At 38.1% G+C, this 18,226-nt stretch overlaps 1 protein-coding gene across 3 annotated transcripts; it reads right to left on the bottom strand.

Annotated features, from left to right (window-relative positions):
• Positions 1 to 2,364: 2,364 nt before the first annotated feature.
• LOC108024271 (potassium voltage-gated channel subfamily H member 2) lies at positions 2,365 to 17,942 on the bottom strand. 3 transcript variants are annotated; one of them, XM_017094162.3, is made up of 16 exons: positions 17,811 to 17,942; positions 16,846 to 17,720; positions 16,541 to 16,784; positions 16,421 to 16,491; positions 16,255 to 16,365; positions 4,428 to 4,582; positions 4,250 to 4,370; positions 4,073 to 4,193; positions 3,960 to 4,008; positions 3,825 to 3,894; positions 3,706 to 3,760; positions 3,517 to 3,652; positions 3,305 to 3,447; positions 3,048 to 3,241; positions 2,600 to 2,694; positions 2,365 to 2,546 (listed from the first exon to the last, which is right to left on the bottom strand). In XM_017094162.3, the coding sequence occupies exons 2-16, from the start codon at positions 17,710 to 17,712 to the stop codon at positions 2,411 to 2,413; spliced, it is 2,568 nt and encodes an 855-aa protein (XP_016949651.1). In that variant the 5' UTR covers positions 17,713 to 17,720; positions 17,811 to 17,942; the 3' UTR covers positions 2,365 to 2,410. The 3 variants fall into 3 exon arrangements, with proteins under 3 accessions (XP_016949651.1, XP_050743874.1, XP_016949653.1); XM_050887917.1 differs by lacking the exons at positions 4,428 to 4,582; positions 16,421 to 16,491; positions 16,541 to 16,784; positions 16,846 to 17,720; positions 17,811 to 17,942 and having other exon boundaries at positions 16,255 to 16,355; XM_017094164.3 differs by lacking the exons at positions 2,365 to 2,546; positions 2,600 to 2,694; positions 3,048 to 3,241; ... (4 more) ...; positions 3,960 to 4,008; positions 4,428 to 4,582 and having other exon boundaries at positions 17,811 to 17,936.
• Positions 17,943 to 18,226: the final 284 nt, after the last annotated feature.

Below are 18,226 nucleotides of genomic sequence, written 5' to 3'. Positions count from 1 at the left end.
ATCGATATATCATTGTGAGCTTAACATTGTATAATGAACACGAATGTCAATGTTCGATATTTCAGTATTAGTGTTCTTAAAATCAGATGAGTAGTAATATACTAATCTTATAGGAATTTATATATTTATGGTTTAATGCTATTCTAATAAGCATACATATTTTCGCAGGAATGTCTTTCATTGCTTGACATCGCTTGTAATTATACCCGTTACTTGTAGAGTAAAAGTAAAAAAAAAACAGATTTCCTACAAGAATGTGTTTAATGTATTACTTTCTGAAAGCTTTTGACTTAATGATGATTTGGTAATAAAATAATGTTTTCCCAATAAACCGAGAGCACTGTGCGAAAAAACTAAAAAGCTAGGGGCCTAAATTTGAAGCTACCCAAACTTTATGCTGATTCCGTTTTGCATTCACTGGAGATATTTTGGCTTTTACGGAAACTTGGCTGAAACCAGAGTATCTGATTGCCGTTACCTCTAGCCTAACATCCGAAAGAATTCACACTTATATTCCAAACGAAATTTCTTTGTTGAAAGTTTCCTTGCAATCCTTATCTATTTTTGTGACATGTTCTTATATTTCCCCGGGCTCTGATATAATCCTTTATGAGCACCATCTGCCTGCAATAAAATCTCTTCTTTCTAACAGAGACCTTTTTACTGTTTTGGGTGACTTTAAGTTACCTGATATTTCTTGGTCTCCTCCTACTGACTCACTTGTCGCTATCTTTTATCCGCCCATGATTCTGTAGTTTGGTGATTTTAATATATCAAACACTTATAAAAAGTATAAAAATACGGGTAAGCTTTTCGAAATATTTGGTGGATCGATCGGGTTTTGATGTTCTCAACCGACATTGCTATTCTATGTATCTAAATCAATGAAAAGTTGCTTTTTTAAATGAACCGAAACAATTTTAAAACTTTGTTAATGTTAATTTATATATATAAATCGGCATTGCCTTCATCGGTACGTCTAAGCACAATGGATGCATCGACGGATTCTGATATTGCCGATTTATTTGCTGAGTTTTTTCAAACTACTTATAGTTCGGCTGCTAGGTCAAATTCTAACTACCTGTAGTTACCGAAAGCTCCACTCAAGAGATCAAGCAGCAACAGCGGCAACTTATTCTCCCGGTCCGATGGACTTCCTGGGTATGTGCTTAAGTTTTGTTCGTCAACCATTTGTAAATTCTTAAACTTTTTGATTTGCCTATTTCTCATCAGTTTTTCCTTCTTTTATTATTCCACGTCACAAAGAAGGTGCAAAGGAGGATGCCCAGAATTATAGAGGTATTTTTAAATTGTCGACAATTTCTAATAATTTGAAATTTATTATCACTTCTCATTTGGTCCTCATTTATATCACCGTGTCAGCATGGTTTTGTTATGCTAAGATCGACTAACCTTAAATTGTCTTGAATTGTAATCTATTGTAAATAATGGATTTAAGAAAAAAATGCAGACTGGCATGCTTTGACTAAGTCAACCACTCTTTTTTTTATTCAAATTAGATCGGCATGGGTTTTCAGGTAATCTATTATCTTGGCTTTCATGTTACTTGAATGGTAGGACTCAGAGGGTTATATTTCAGAATGCTGTTTCAAAAAAGATCTACGTGACATCTGGAGTGCTTCAGGATAGTCATTTGGGCCCTTAGAATTTTACTTTGTTTATTAACAATCATACCTCTATCATAACACATTCTCATGTTGATGATGTTAAGCTTTGTTTATCATATAAAGCTATAGCGGTGGGTTTTAAATTACAGTCATATATCGATTGTTTTTATGGATCGTGTGAGTACAATTTTTGAGTGCAACGTTATTATTTTTTATAGGGGTACTCAAAATTTATCATTTAATTTGCACTTCAAATTCTATCCCGGTAATAAAAATGTATATTTTAACTCATTTGCTTCATTGTGCGTTTTATTTTCATTTGTGACCTGTGTCTTTTTGTTTTATGTATTTTACTATTATCTCATAACAGGCTCCGCGCGTAACAAGCACGAGCTTGGTGTCGGCCCACTTGTTTGTACTGCTCAAAGTGCATCAAGGGGCATCATATATATCTCCATCTCTCTCGCACTCCCCTTAGCTGTCTTTTAGTCGATGACTAATCAAAATGAGACTGATAAAATCAGAAGAATTTTAAATTCGGAAATTTCCGGGTGTCGATCCTATCTATGTATAATCTTTAGTCTGATAGTAAAGACCCTACACATATAGAGAAGAGAATCCATTCTGTTGTCTTGCTGACGGAAGCCACCAGCTCCGAGGAAATTCGTTTTTCCCAGGGAGTCCACGGACCATCCAACATCCCCGCTGTAATAAGTAAAGCAATTTACTTTGGGTGTTCGAATTTTTTATTTTTTTTTTATTTACAATTGTGCTGTTTGCGGTTAACTATTATTTTCAAACAAATCTAAATGATAGTTTGCGATTTCATTTTCAATAAAAATATTAAGATCACGAGAGTTATTCTTAATTTTATGCACGGAAGTATTAACATTGTGTTTTTTATACCGCAGTCCAACTCTAAAACGAAAAAGATAAATTCAACATTCTCTTAAAACAAGACATTAGCTTACATTCTTATAGAGGGTATATCAGGAGAGCTTCTCATTTTATCGGAAGTCTTTGCTCTTAAGTAGCGATGCTTGATATCAACACCACAATGTGCGTCCTAAAAAACAAAGGGTTTTAAGGGTTCGCAATTAATAACACTGCGAAACAATATTTTGAATTTAAAGTGAACCGCAGTTTGGACCTCAACATTTTAAAAGACTTATGAACATTTGTAAAATCATATTTGGTGTGAGCTCGCGATGGATATTATTGGATATGATAGTTACAACATTGATACTCACAGTTTATAATTGTGTGGGCTTACATTTAATACTAATGTGGACAAACAATATTGACCTTTTAAAGCAAGCTTGCCACCAAAATTAGTAAATCGCTATTGTACCTTTAGACTTTGATATCCAAACTGTAGTTTTTTCGTATTCCACTGTGTAATTGAATTTAATTACTTACATCTCTCATGTTATATGTAATAACCAAGTTGTTGACGAAGCTTTCTAAAAATTCTGGATAAGCATCGAGTACGTCCAGCAAATCGTCTCTGTGCAACTTATGGATATCGCAATATGTCAGTGCTCTTACTACTCCGTTTGATTTTCCGAGCGTTGGATATATACACGGATTTTCACCGAAAATGTCGTTTTTACCTAAAAAAAAAATAAAAAGTTAAAAAATATTTTTTGTTGGTATAAACTGAAAAAGTAACCAACCCAATACAACAATCATATTGCCAGCTTTTTGAATTTCTATGGAGCCTCTGGCTATAAAAAATAATGAGGTAAGGACATCTCCTCTATGAACTAAAATATCACCAGGCGGCGCATGGGTAGTTTTAAATTTAAGGGAGAAAGCTCTGAAAGTAAAATATAAGTTAACTTTAAGTTATAAAGTTTAACTTACTTTAAAAAATTTTAAAACTTACCTTAGGCAACCAGGACTTGCTTCCGAAAAAGCGGCACACGTTGTCAGTAATTTTCTGTTCAAATGCAGGCAAATGTCTGCTTGTAGGCACTCGGGAAAACCTTTAAGCAACGAGCTCATATCTATCCCATTTGTATCTTTAAATTAAAAAAAATGATCAATCAATAAAGAAATAAATTAAATTTATTACAGGTCCATGCGTGTTGGAAATATTCTTCTAATCTTTGCCTTAGAGGATTTGGTATCTGTAAAAAAAGAAAAGAATGAGCTAATATCTGCAATGCAATATTCCCTCTGTAAAATTAATACCTGGTGAAATCGAATAAACTCCCGAACACGTAACATTTGAGTATGATATCTTGCCGTTCCAGAATAAAGCCTGAGTATTAATAATAATAATAACAGTTTTTTATAACTAATTAATTTATCATATTAGGATAATACCTTTGAATTATTGCCGATACATTTCCAAAAATACTTGCATACATAAGAGCTTAACAAATAAATTAAAATATTATTAAATATCTAATTATTATTGCATTTAAGTTTTCACCTACATCCAACTAGCATTACACAAATAGTAAAAGCTTTTTCAGCATCAGTATTCGGTGCAACATTCCCGAACCCGACGGACGTCAGCGAGGTAAATGTAAAATATAAGGCTGTGATATACCTCGACTGCAAGAATATAATTTTTAAACCATCCTCTTTACATAATTGTAATAAAACATTACCTTTATAGAGGGTCCACCAGTTCGGTTATCAAAATAGGGTTCTTGAATATCATAGGCCAATGAATTTAGCCAACCGATGTTTTTCGCGGTTATAGATTTTTCGGCATTTCCAATTGCATACCTAATTTTATGTAAATAAATTTCATTAAGAAATAAAATTGTTATCATTTTTAATTACCATATGCATGCCAACCAATGGGCAATCAAAATAAAGGTAGCCATCAGTAAAATAAGAACTGCAGCTCCATATTCCGAATAACGATCTATTTTTCGGGCCACTCGAACTAGTCTTAAAAGACGCGCTGTTTTTAAGAGCCCTATTAATGTTGTTGTCTGGAATAACGAGCGGATCCCCAAAAAGAAAGAAAAATATACATTTAATGTCATAGGCAGAAAGGAAAAAAATGAAGTACTTATGACTTCCCAAGAAAATTACTTGCGTATGTTAAAAACAAATAACTGTGCTTCCGCTTTCAATGTTATTTGGCATGTACATGGATATTGCTAATAAAAAAAATCTAATTTAAATGGTTCCAAAAAGGTCTTATCGTTCATACGGACGAGAAGGACGTGGTATAATTCAACACCTAGACCACAAAAAGGACTCTATAATCTACTCTTTAAATTGTTCTAATTTTTCATGAAATTTAATTTTATTAATTCTGTTACTTAAAAATTATGTATATAAAATAATTTTCTTGTTTTGGAGCTACTTTAAAAAATTTCGAAATATTGAATCCGGTTTCCTAGAAGACATATGTTGAAAAGAAGTTGGTATTATATATTGCTTATTTTTAACCCAATTGCATGCTTTCGTAATTTTTTATTTAGTAGGGAAAAATAAAAAGGGGGTTTTATTTAAAAAAACAAGTAAGAGCGCTATAGTTGAGTGCGTCGTCTTTCAGATACTTGTTACTCAGCTTAAAGGAGAAAAAGGGGAAAGGAGATATACAAGCAGAAAAGCGATATTTTAGGGCTCCATCTACCGGCTATTTTAGAAGATGCTATGTGGGCGGCAGTGGGAATCGGATCCCTCCGAACTTATTTAACGTGGCGTGTTCTACACTAAAGGCATTACAACCACGGCACTCACATATGACCACTTTGGAAGAAACTATAGCTATATACATAGCAACCATCCCAGTGCGTGATTTATCTAAAATCTCTACTGTTCTTTGGGTCGCAGCACCCGAGTTGTATAAACCCAACATCCACGTCGATCCCGGAGACTCTACTCGCGATATAGGTGTCAAACACAGCCATCACGAAACTCCCACAAGGGGGCCGACCTCAATGAGCAGTCTTGGACAACTGCTCAACCCGTGGCACCGTAATTACAGGCTCGGTGGGCCTCACCCCTTCAGCTCCGATAAGCTCGGATGGGGCAACCATGTTATATTAGTCGCCTCCTACGACAAGCAATGACAGGCTGTGGCAGTATTCCTCGCCGCTACCACAAGGCAGAGATGAGGACTAAAAGTCCCTCCTCCGGTTGAAAGCCTCCTCGGCGAACGCTGTAAGCCGTCTGGTCTTCTCCTGATCCGCTAATAAGCCATCGAATCCGATCCATCTTTCGCCAACTTACTGCACACCAAGTCCATCGAGGTCTCGCAAATCTTCATAGAACATGTTGCCAGTCCTCATATGGGTCGCCACATGAGCATGAGGCAGTGCCCGACGCTCTGACACCAAACAGAAATGCGTTTAGCGATCCGTGTCCTGTAAGCAAAAATCCGGTACGCATCAAAGTTATGATCGCGATAGGCGAATTCGACATCCGGGATGAACTTGTAGGTCACCCGGCCGGACGACTCTACGCTATCCCATCTGTCTTGCCACGCGTGCAGTATGCACTGCTCAGTACGCACCTTCATCTGCCCTGGGCTAAGACTTGTAAGGTCCTCGCCATAACACAGATCGTACTCCTCCAACGGGTATCCACGCTTAAGCTTGTATTTACCTGCCACTTGCTTGGCGACCAAATCAAGCGGGGGAGCCAGCAAGAACCTGCAGTGCCACAGTAGACACTGTTCAGCAATCCGGGAGGCTTCCAAGCAGGATGAGCCTCTGGAAAGAAGTCGCTTCCTGGCCACTAATTCATGCGTCGTATCAACATACCATATCGGGGCACCAAATATCATACAGGGTACCATGAGTCCGGCATAGATGGTACGCTTGGCTCGAGGGTTGAATCCCCAGTCTGCTCGAGGCACACGCGCCAATGCTCCAACGACTCCGGTCATTCGCTGCTTGAGCGAGGTGAAGTGCTTGGAGAATTTCAAGCCTTCTTCGACCGTGATGCCCAGATACCGGCAGCTGCTTATATACGGCAAGCTTGCTCCAACAAGCTTGCTCCAGCAAGCGTCCTGCACACAACGTCCTTGGTGAAATCCGAATTGCCATCTACAGCCTTCCGGAAGAACTGCCCTCACTCTATCCACCATAATGGCCTCGAGCACCTTGCCAAAAACCGGCAGCAGGCAAATTCCGCGATATGACGACGGTTCGCACTTGTCCTTGTCGGGTCCCTTGAGCAGTGCCACAACACGTGGGCATTCCCACTCTGCGGGGAAGTACCCCGACCGGACGCAGTTTGAATACAGCGCCGTCAGATGCTGAGGTATGGCACGCCACACAGCCTTGCAAATCGTCCCGTTCATACCGTCCATGCCAGGCGAGCGCTTGCTCTTCAACCTGGCGACACAAGCATCAACTTCCGAGACATTCAAGGGCGGTGGGATTTCCTCCACGGGAGCAATCGGTGCGTCAGACTCCGCAGCTGCGAAAAAGTTGCGGAGGAGCACTCGCGCACAGTCACCCCGATTGGTGACCAGCTCGCCATTCACGCGGAGGCACCCAATCTCCGTCCGTCTCTTGCGACCTCGGCACATCTTGTACACGCGCCCCCAGGGATCGTGCGAGTTTTCTCCCACGATGCGTCTCCATTGGTCCTCACGATAAGCTTCCTGTAGTCGGCTGTGGCAAGCCTCAGCTCCACTACAGTCAGCTCGGCCACGTCATCATGCTGATGGCGTCTGGCATCCAGAAGACGGCGCCTGAGTGTCCTGACTTGGCGACGATTTGCGCAAGGTCAGCGGTCCACCAACTTACCCTCGTTCTCGGCTGTCCGGGCGTTCTCCTTCCCAACGCAAGGTCGCACACATCGTGCGGAAGTCGTCCGGAATCTCGGCCAACGTGCATTGGAGGAGTTCCAGGACGGTACCGGAGATAATCTTCCAACGGCATTCGCGGTTGAGGTGCTGGCCACAACAGAAATTACGTTGTGGTCACTCAACTACCACTCGTCCACTCTCCACTCATATGTGGCTAGCATATGTCCTGCTGAGTTGGCGAATGTCACGTCGATATCGCTGTGCGATCTTATGTTATCGAACTTGTAGCTTCGACTAGGTTGGTTCAAGATTACCGCTCCCTTCGTCAGCATCCACTCGGACAGCAGCTCACCCCGGGAGTAGTTAGTTAGTCCCTCCGGTCGAGGAGGGAGTTTACTAAGCCACATGGGGGACGCTGCGTTCGCGTCAACTCCGAAGATTGATGGAGTACTGCTGGCCAGCAGCAGGACAGAATCCAAGTACATTAGGTACGACTGGAGGTTATGGCTGTATTCATCCGGTTGCGGGTTCGGTCTACCATTTGGTCTGCTATCGAACTGACAGTATGCGGCGCAAAGGAAGATTGAGCCAAAACTTCCTTTAATGCACACACACAGGCCGTAGTTGTTGGTGAGCGGCTCCACTGGCATGCAGATGACATCATGGACGCTGACAAAGATGGCTGCCTTCCCTCGTCGATCGACGAAACGACCACTCTAGCGCCCACAGTGTTTATGATAGAAACAAAATTTTAACTGAAATGTGTTTGTCTCATCATTACCTATCGACTGACCTACAAAAAAGTGCCACGCCTACTCTAACGTCCACGAACGAATTAAACGCTCAAATCTGTCTGAGGCCCACATAACATCTACTCAAAAAAGCATGTAGGTGGCACCCTAAAATATCGCTTTGCTGCTTAGAAAAATGTGGCACCCTAGCAGAGGGTATAATGATTTCAGTCAGAATGTTGCAACGCAGTGAAGGAGACGTTTCCGATATATATTCTTGATCAGCGTCACTAGACGAGTCGATCTAGCCATGTCCGTCCGTCTGTCCGTCCGTCCGTCCGTTTCTAAGGCAAACTAGTCTCTCAGTTTTAAAGCTATCCGGCTGAAATTTTCCCAAAAGTCTTCTTTCTATTGCAAGTCGAACCGGACAACTATATCGGGGATATTATCGGGGATATTAGTGGTAAAATAATATGAAACAAGAAAGGAAGTTAGCTTCGGCAAGCCGAAGTTTGTATACCTTTGCAGCTATAAAAAATAATCAAAAATTTTATTAAATTGTATTCGAAATTCTTAAAAATATAAAAATTTATATTCCCAATATTATAAGATATGTCAACAAGCCACAAAGCTATAATTTGTTTCACATTATTTCCAACCAACTATCCGATCGTTCCTATGACAGCTATATGATATAGTTGTCCGTTCCTATGACAGCTATATGATGTAGTTTGCTGATTTTAATAAAATTTACTTCGAAATTCAGAACTAATTAAAAAATGTTATTTTTAAGCTTATAAGGTTATATGTTAAAAAGCACCAAAGCTATAATTTGTTATTTATTATAGTAGATCATCGAGTCACTCGTGTAAGACTTTTTAAATCTGTGAAATAAATTCGCTATATCACGGATTTTATCCAAATAAAACTTGTATTTCAAAGCTTTCCGAGTGGAAGCACACAATATACTCAATGAAGCCTATTCAAAAGTTAAGGGTGACATTATAGTTGTAAACTAAAACATATATCACCCTAATCGGTGGAGCGCAATCTTTCAAAAATAAAAACAAGGAACAACACTCGAGCGCCTCGACTATCAGATAGCCGTTACTCAGCTTAAAAAATCAAAAGAGAAATGGAGATATAAAAGCAGCAAAGCGATATTGTATAGCGCCACCTACCCGCTATTTCAATGTATAGTAATGTGGACGGCTGACAGATTTAAGCGCTTTTGCCATTTGTGAGCGTTAGAGTGGGCGTGGAAAACTCTTTTATGTGTCAATAGATAGATGTAGATAGGACTAATCTATTTCAGACATTTCAGTTTGTGGGAGTTAGAGTGGGCGTAGCAAAACGTTTTTGGGCTGATGGGTATTGATGAGACAAAAATATTTAAATTGAAATGTTGTTTCTAGCATTAAAGCTGTAGAGTAATATTGACACCCTGCTGAAAAGAAAAACTTGCTCTGCGCAGGAAGCCCATGAATCTACTTTTCGAGATCTCTCACGGACAGACGGACATGGCTAGATTGACTCGGCTAGTAATCCTGATTGTCGTACACGCTTCCTTCTGCCTGTTACATACTTCCCGACGAATCTAGTACACCCTTTTTAATCTAATAGTAATAGTATAAAATATTATAAAAATAAAGAAGGAAATGAACCCATTGACTATCAAATACTAGTAACTCAGTAAGGAGTGGGATGGAGTTGGCAATATGCCGCAAAGCGACATTTTCTATCTTCGTTTGGTCGAGTGCGTTGACTATCAGTACCCGTATGTCAGGTAAAGGAAGGAAAAGGGAGATGGAGTAAGCTTGTAAATCGCAAAGCGAGATTGTAAAGCGCCAACTTTAATATTAGGTTATGTGAGCGGCCGACAGATTTAGTCCTTATGAAATTTAGAATCGGGGTAAAACTTTGTTTAAGTTATTAGATCACTATGGACGTCAATACACGTAGTGACGAAGCGCACCAGGAGGGTGTGCGAAGGCGACTACTATATATACAGTTAGGAAGAATGAAAATCTTTAGTAATCGTCCGATGGTTACGAGTGATAAAATTATTTTAAATTGTCTGTTTGTTCAGTGTTAAGTGGATAGTCCACAAAAATGTTGTAAAAAGTTACTCTTTAAAATTATTAGAAAACAAAAATGGCAACATTTAATAGTTCTGAACATTTAACACTCCCTGAGCTTTGGATTATTTGCGTATTCATACTCTATTTTGGGGTCTTGAAATCATTTAAATTCTTATAAATTCCGCATAAGAAACTCGAATTCTACAAATTTCGGAAATCTATATGGATTATATGATTTATATTTTACTCCTTCTAGCGAGGTAAAAATATAGTGACTATCGCACCTTCAATGAACAAATGTTCGGATATCAACAAAAATGTATTATACAATCTACTTTCTGTGATATAATATCTTCTTTTTAACAGAAACTTTTTCACTGTTTTGGATCTCTTAAAACTACCTGATATTTCTTGATCTCCTCTTACTGACTCACTTGTCGCTATACCTTTTTCCGCCCATGACTTTGGGAATGGACTTTTAGAATTATCGTTACAGCAAGTAAGCTTTATACGAAATTCCTTAAATAGACAATTAGATATCGTGTTTGTTTCAGACCCGTTTGATGTCACGGTATGTATGAAAACTTCTGATATTAAACTAAAACAACTCTGAACTAAAACAACTCTAAAAATCTACAGTGCCGAATGTAACAAAATTAAGAAAATGTATTTATTAGGTATATCGTGTAGCAAGCAGACATATCCTTAAGCATCTGTCATACATACATTCTTCATAAAGTTAGGTCACACTTTTATTACACACAAGATATAAACATCCCTGTTACTCTTAAGAAACACTATGTTTGTCTTAATCCCTCATACTGTATACGCTGAACTCTTGTGAAATACGTTCTGTGCAATAAAGATCACTTTTGCTGCGACCGCCTAATAGGAAACATATAGAAAGTGCCATCTACAATTTCAGAAGTGGGATAACCGCAAAAAAAAAATTTTTTTCTTGCGCACTTAACTCTGTTTACGAGCAAAAGTTATTAAGTAAGTTATTTAAAATAGTTCGTAATGATGGACACCATAGCTGCGGACGGCTACACAGCATCAGAACTTCGATGTTGGCTGGAAAAACTTGGGTTGCCGAAAATCGGCACCAAGGCAACACTAGCAGCGCGGTTGAATGGTGTGCCTCCCGAGGCCCGAGGAGAATGTCCAGTACTGGACCCCAAGGAGATGACCGACATTGAAGCTGGGCTCGAGGAAAGGCCAAATACTGCTGCAAATGGCGGAGCCGATCAGGTCTATGTTGGGGCTACGTCGCTGGGTGCCCAAAACAACGACGAACCTGCATACAACAGCATGTGCGTTCCAGAAATTTCCATGCAATTGGAATTTTGAAGCGTCAATTAGAAGCGGTCCAATTGGAAAATGAGTTTCTCAAGTTGGAAGTTTCCCGGCGTCAGCCATTGAATAATGTGACCGCACCTCCTACGAGCAACAATGTGTCCACACCAAATCAAAACAATGTCACCCTATCGGATTTGGGACATCTTGTTACAGAGGCTGCCAGTCCTAGTAAAGCCATTTTTAACAACAACTCTTTGCTGACCACGGTTAAGGAAATGCTTCCACCTTTTGACGGTGCTGCTAACAGCAAACTTCCAGTAAACACTTGGTTCGCGCAGCTCAACGCGATCATAAAAATATACAAGCTAAGTGAAGATATAACTCGCATGCTGGTTATGTCAAAGTTGAAAGACCGTGTCCAAATTTGGTTGCACTCATCTGAGAACTTTCTGTCCTTGCCAGCCCAGGAACTCTTATCTCAACTCGCAGAGGCTTTTCAGTCAAAAGAGAGCAAGATAATGTCCAGACGCAAGTTCCAGGAGCGAAAGTGGCATCCAGATGAAGACTTTACTACATACTTTAATGACAAGACCCTGTTGGCTGCACACATCCGTATAGACGACGTGGAATTAATCGACAGTATCATTGAAGGAATACCGGATACACTTCAACGACAGCAGGCACACATGCACTGTTTTAATTCGTCTGCCCAGCTGTTGCAGGCATTCTCCAAAGTAACTTTGCGAAAACCAACTCTCGCAATTGGGCGCCACAAAGTTGTTTCCGGAAACCCGCCCGGATCCGCTGTAAGATGCTACAACTGTAACTCCGTGGGTCACTTCGCGGCCGACTGCCGCAAGTCCAAGCGCGCATACGGCGCTTGCTACGGCTGTGGAAGTTTGGAGCACATCGTATCCCATTGCAACGAGAAGAAGAACGCAACCAAAATCGAATATGTGAGACCGTTTAAAATTTACTTTAATTCACACCCTAATCAGTGCCTAATTGCAGAATGCCTAATCGATTCTGGGAGTCCAATTAGTTTTACGAAGTTATCCTGAGTTGAAAACATTCTAAGTAGTAATATCCAATATGGGGATATTAACGGAGGTCTTTAAACGACTGGTAGAGCGTAGGTTAGATAAGTGTGAGTTCCTTCAAAGAGTAATAAAGTATTTAGGATATGTTATATCGGGAGAGGGTATCAAACCTGATTCGAAAGGTATGCAAGCAGTAAAAGATTTTCTTGTACCGACAAAAACGCATGAGGTTCAAAGTTTTCTTGGACTGTGTTCTTATTTAACACGATTTGTCAAAGATTTTTCAACAAAAGCAAAGCCGTTGTATGATCTTGCAAGAAAGGACAGAAAATTCGAATTTGGTGCGAAAGAGTTAGAGTGTTCTGAAATATTAAAAGTAAATCTTTTGGAAGCCCCTATTCTGGCCTTCTACAATCCAAAAGATTCAACAGAGTTACATTGTGATGCTAGTGCCCTAGGTTTTGGTTCAATTTTAATGCAGAAGAAAAAAGACAGTAAATTTCACCCCGTATTCTATTTTTCGAAAGGCACGGCGGATGTGGAGGCGAAGTACCATAGTTTCAAATTAGAAACGGTCGCTGTAGTTTACTCGTTACAACGCTCTTCAAGGAATACAATTCAAAATAGTTACAGACTGTAGTGCTCTTACACTGGCGTTAAATAAAAAGGAATTATGCCCAAGAATTGCCAGGCACTTTTTCTTCAAGATTATGACTACACTCTAGAACATAGAGCCGGCAAGCGTATGCAGCATGTCGACGCACTTAGCAGGAACACACACATACTGACAATAGATTATAATTCGTTTGAAGAAAACTTATTTATATGTCAAAGTAGAGATGAGAAAATCAAAAGTATAGCTGAGAAACTGCAGCAAACAGAATTAAAGGATTATGAAATGCGAAATGGAATAATTAATAGAAAAAAGGATAAGGATGGTCTTTTATTTTATGTGCCAAGCGAAATGGAAATACACGTTCTTTTTAGTTACCACGATCAATTAGGACATGTTGGAATAGATAAGATGGTAGAAGTTATCTCAAAAAGTTACTGGTTTCCCAAAGTCCGTGAAAAATGCAAGCAGCACATTAATAATTGTTTGAAATGTATCGCCTATTCTGATAAGTCTGGTAAAGACGAAGGTTTCCTTCGCAGCATTCCCAAAGTAAGCATTCCATTTGATGTCATACACATAGATCATTATGGCCCGGTAGATAAGAGTAGAGCCAACAAACACGTACTGGTGATTATAGACGCATTTACAAAGTTTGTTTTTATCCGGCAAAAACTACAAAGTCTAGGAAAGTTATAGTAGCATTAAAGGACTATTTCAAGTCGTATAGAAGGCCGCGATGCGTGATCTCAGACCGTGGGACATGCTTTACATCTAAAGAATTTCATGACTTCTTAGAGGAAAACAAAGTAAAACACATTAAGATAGCCACTGGATCGCCGCAGGTCGAAAGAGTAAATAGAAGCATAGGACCCATGATGGCTAAATTGACTGATCCAGGTAAAGGATTGTTCTGGGATACAGTTTTAGAAACACTTAATAATACGATCTAAAGATCAGTTAGTCAGCACCCAAGCCAAGTTTTATTCGGAGTGTCTCAAAATGGAAAGGTTATAGATAGCTTAAATGAAAAATTAGAAGAGTTGAATAAAGATAGGGAATGTAGAAATTTAGAAGTAATTAGAGAAAAAGCCAGTAAGAGCATTGAGAAGTTACAAGAATATAATAAGTTACGCACAGATCTTAAGAGAAAGAATCCTAAAGAATACCAGACGGACGACTTAGTAATGATCAAAAACTTTGATTCTCATGCAGGCGTATCAAAAAACTAATTCCAAAATTCAAAGGCCCTTACAGAGTGACAAGGGTACTTCGTAATGATAGGTATGTCTTGGAGGATGTTGAAGGTTTTCAACAGTATAGGCTTCCTTATAAGGGAGTTTGGGCTATAGCAAACATACGACCTTGGATTAATAATGCAGATGGCTAAGAGATCAGGAGCTTTCTCGTCAGGATGGCCGAATTGTAGCAAGATCCCTAAGCATCTGTCATACATACATTCGACATTAAGTTAGGTCACACTTTTATTACACACAAGATATAATAATCCCTGTTACTCTTAAGAAACACTATGTTTGTCTTAATCCCTCATACTGTATATCCTGAACTCTTGTGAAATACGTTCTGTGCAATAAAGATCACTTTTGCTGCGACCGCCTAATAGGAAACATCTAGAAAGTGCCATTTACAATCGTATAATACGTTTTCGTCACAAAAGTTTACATCAGAACTTTTTTTGCTATAGGTGCGATCGTCACAAAATTTAACCTCGTTCAGAGTTGTTTTTTTTATATCAGAAGTTTTTATGATATAAATCATCTAATCAACTACTACAAAAAGTTTAACGCTCATGTAGCGTTATATCTTCTGAAATAGTATGCGTAGCCATTTTTGTTTAATAAAAATTTTAAAACATGACTTTATAAAAAAATGTATTTCATGTAAAACGTGAGGAATGTCAATGGGTATACACTTTAAGGCTTAGTCCAAAATCGTTAAAGCCGCTTTTGAAAAATTGGAAAAAATTAAAAAAAATATCACAACAAAAAAACTTTTGATCATAATTATTAAACGATAGTATTTCGACAAATCATGTTATGACAGCGAGCAAAGTATTTTAAAATAATTTCTAACTACGTATGTATAGCACAAGCCTCTAGCTTTACGGGTGCACAAAATTGAGCTATTTATAGCTGTTTTCTCGCCAAACTAGCTAGTTTTTCCCAAAGTGGTAGAAGAAAAATTTCTCTTATTAAGCCGTTTAACATCATCATCTTAAATTTCCAGGTCCTTTAAAAAGAGTTTGGGTACGCACAATAACAGCTGAAGATGCTCTGAATTGAGAATTTCGAGGGCTAGACACGTCAACGGCTATACACCTTAAAATTTTATTTTAAATCGTTAGAGCCGGTTTTGAGATATCAGAAAAAAGGGCACAAAAATCGTACTTAAACGGTGGTACTTATACAAATTTTGTTTAAAAGACGTACATAGTACTTCGAAATACCTTTCTATTGAAGTATATCAAACCTGTAGATTTAGTACTTCACAAGTTACGGGTGTAAAAAGTTTAGTTATTTATAGTTTTTTTCACGCCAAACTAGGTAGTTTTTCTATATGTCGTTTCTTATATTGAGCTGTCTAGAAATTTCAGAGCTCTAAAATAACGTTTCTAACATGAAAACTTTGTGCACCAACAGTTTGAGGGAGTAAGAGTGGGAACAATGAAATCCCAATTCGCTATCTTTGATAGTTTCGAGATATCGGGGTTTAAATTAAAGATTATTTGTGGGCGTTAGAAAGGGCATGGCAACATAAGATCTATCAACATGCTTTGACAAGAACAACGCAATTAATAAAACTGTAGAAGCCAAACTAAAGAATCTTATTCTGAATTTTAAACCTTATAGCTTCTCTAGTTTCCAATATAATAGCGTTCATACGAACTGATTGACTCTGTTAGATATTCTGATCAAAAATATATATATAATATACAAAGGAAACAACACGTGCTGCAAACTATTATAAAAAAATGTTTAGAAAGACCATCCGTAGGTCAAAATAGAACACCATAAATACCACTTTAAGACAAAATCGGATCGGTAACAAACCATCGACTTACATTCTCTTGTAGTAATAAGGTTAATTTAAGGTTAATAAGAGCTCACCTCATCAGTATCACTACCAACTAGTAGCAAGTCGAACGGAACCGCTGCCACCAGATCGATTAAAAACCAACCGCTCAAGTAGTGAACAGCTATGCGTCCAGGATGGGAAACCTATAATAAAATACGTGTATAGATTTGGTTTTTAATTGGGGGTTCTTAACAGTACCACTTCATCCTGTGCGTTGACAAAGGTGGTCCGAAAGTTAATCAAGATATCGATGATGAAAGTAACATCAACTACAAAATGGTATTAAGAACGTAATTCACCTAATATATCTATGCTTACCAATTAAATCAATTATAACAATTGGGTCAGAGTTAATGTATTTATTATTTCTTCTCTGGTAATCCTGCTCTCCAAGCAAAAATGCCGCCACATACGGGGTAAAAATTGCCGTGTACATCACCAGAATTAATATCACCCAATCCCACACAGCTTTAAAAGGCGAGTAGTGTAATAGTGTCCACTTATGATAGTAGTTGTTTTGTAATTTTTGGTCTAGAAGTATGTTTCCTCCCAGAGAAGCAATCTTTTGAAAATTTAAATTTAAATAAATTGACAACAAAATTGATTTTGTGCTTTAGATTTACCACTTCGTTTGGATCTTGCATTTTTGGTTCACTCCTCGATCCGAGCAGTGCTTCATTGTCCAGCATATCGTCATACGAACTACCTAATACTTTTGCGGCCGGCTTTTCAATTTCATTGTATTTTAAGTTCTTAAACATGCATTCGTAAGAATTTTCTTTATGCGTTTGGAAAATGCTATTATGTTTTCGTGATGGATCATACGAGCAAAGTAAATCGCAATCTTTCCTTAAAACTGTCTGATAGTTCTTAATGTATAGCTTTTTTTTATCACATTTAATGCATTTGTTTGACATTTTGCTACTATTATTCTTTTTGTGTTGGCTTGATTTGAACTCTTTTGAGATATTATTCGAATCGACTTGATTTTCCCCTTTTAAGACTCTACATTTCTTGGAACATTCTGTTGTATTTTTTATTTTTAGTGTTGGAGGTGAAAAAAAACAATCTCCAGAACTATAACTTTGTTTTTCTTTCGCCTTTAAATTAATTTTTAGTTGTGATATAACATTACTTTTTATAAGCCTAGTCTGAATGAATTTGTGATAGATAAGATTGCTGTGATCGGGTACACTTTTTGGAAATCTTATTAAACTCTCCTTTTTGTCGTCGAACATACTGGCGTTTATCAAAATATCTGAAACAAAAACCTGTTTCTTTTCTATCTTATTAAGGTTGCACATAAGTGAAAAGAGTTCCCTCTCCACAAATTGAGTGGGTTTAGCAATGCAGTTCCGTTTGAATTCTGTTAAAGATGGTTTCTTAGTTGTTTCATCTATATTATTATTGGACATGTACAGTTCGCATTGCTGCACAATTTTATCCAGTTTTCGAATTTCGCTTAGTTCCACGCAAGACTTATGCGACATTTTAAAATCTGCAAAATATAAACACAAAAATTTCGCGTAGGCATAAAATATGGAGTTGTATATGAGCATTTAACGTAGCATTTGTTTTCAAAACATACGTTTCACTTTATATGTAATGCACTTCTCAAATTAAATGTAAACAGGTATGGCTACCTAAAAAAACTAGTATTTTAGAATGTTATTTGACCTTAATATGCAATTAATTATATTTGTAATGTCCAAAAGCAAAGTTATCGATTGTATACTCAAGCCCTTTTCTGATTTTTTCAGACATGCGCATTGTTTAACTTTTTAAGCGGAATACGAAGCTAGAAAAACCGTTTCGTTGGTAAAAGTTTTATTCTTTTCATAGTTTACCCAAAATGGTCTTTCTGATTTAAAATCTGAAAAGTGGTCCACCCCTGCTCCGAAGGTCCGATTTTCATGGAACTGTTTGCTTTTCCGGTTCACAAATTTTGAGTTTTACCGAAAAAGTGGCACTTAGTCATTATTCTATTCGGAATGGTTAAATATA

This window comes from Drosophila biarmipes, chromosome 2R, assembly GCF_025231255.1.
Source record: "Drosophila biarmipes strain raj3 chromosome 2R, RU_DBia_V1.1, whole genome shotgun sequence".
NCBI lineage: Eukaryota > Metazoa > Arthropoda > Insecta > Diptera > Drosophilidae > Drosophila > Drosophila biarmipes.
This window is presented reverse-complemented; position numbering and strand designations above follow the sequence as displayed.

Coding starts and splice junctions, on each gene's coding strand:
- LOC108024271 (XM_017094162.3), bottom strand. CDS start 17,712: ATGTCGCATAAGTCTTGCGTGGAACTAAGCGAAATTCGAAAACTGGAT. Junction 3,448..3,516: donor GCAAGTCCTGGTTGCCTAAG/GTAAGTTTTAAA, acceptor TTTTACTTTCAG/AGCTTTCTCCCTTAAATTTA. Junction 2,547..2,599: donor GATATACCCTCTATAAGAAT/GTAAGCTAATGT, acceptor TTTTCGTTTTAG/AGTTGGACTGCGGTATAAAA.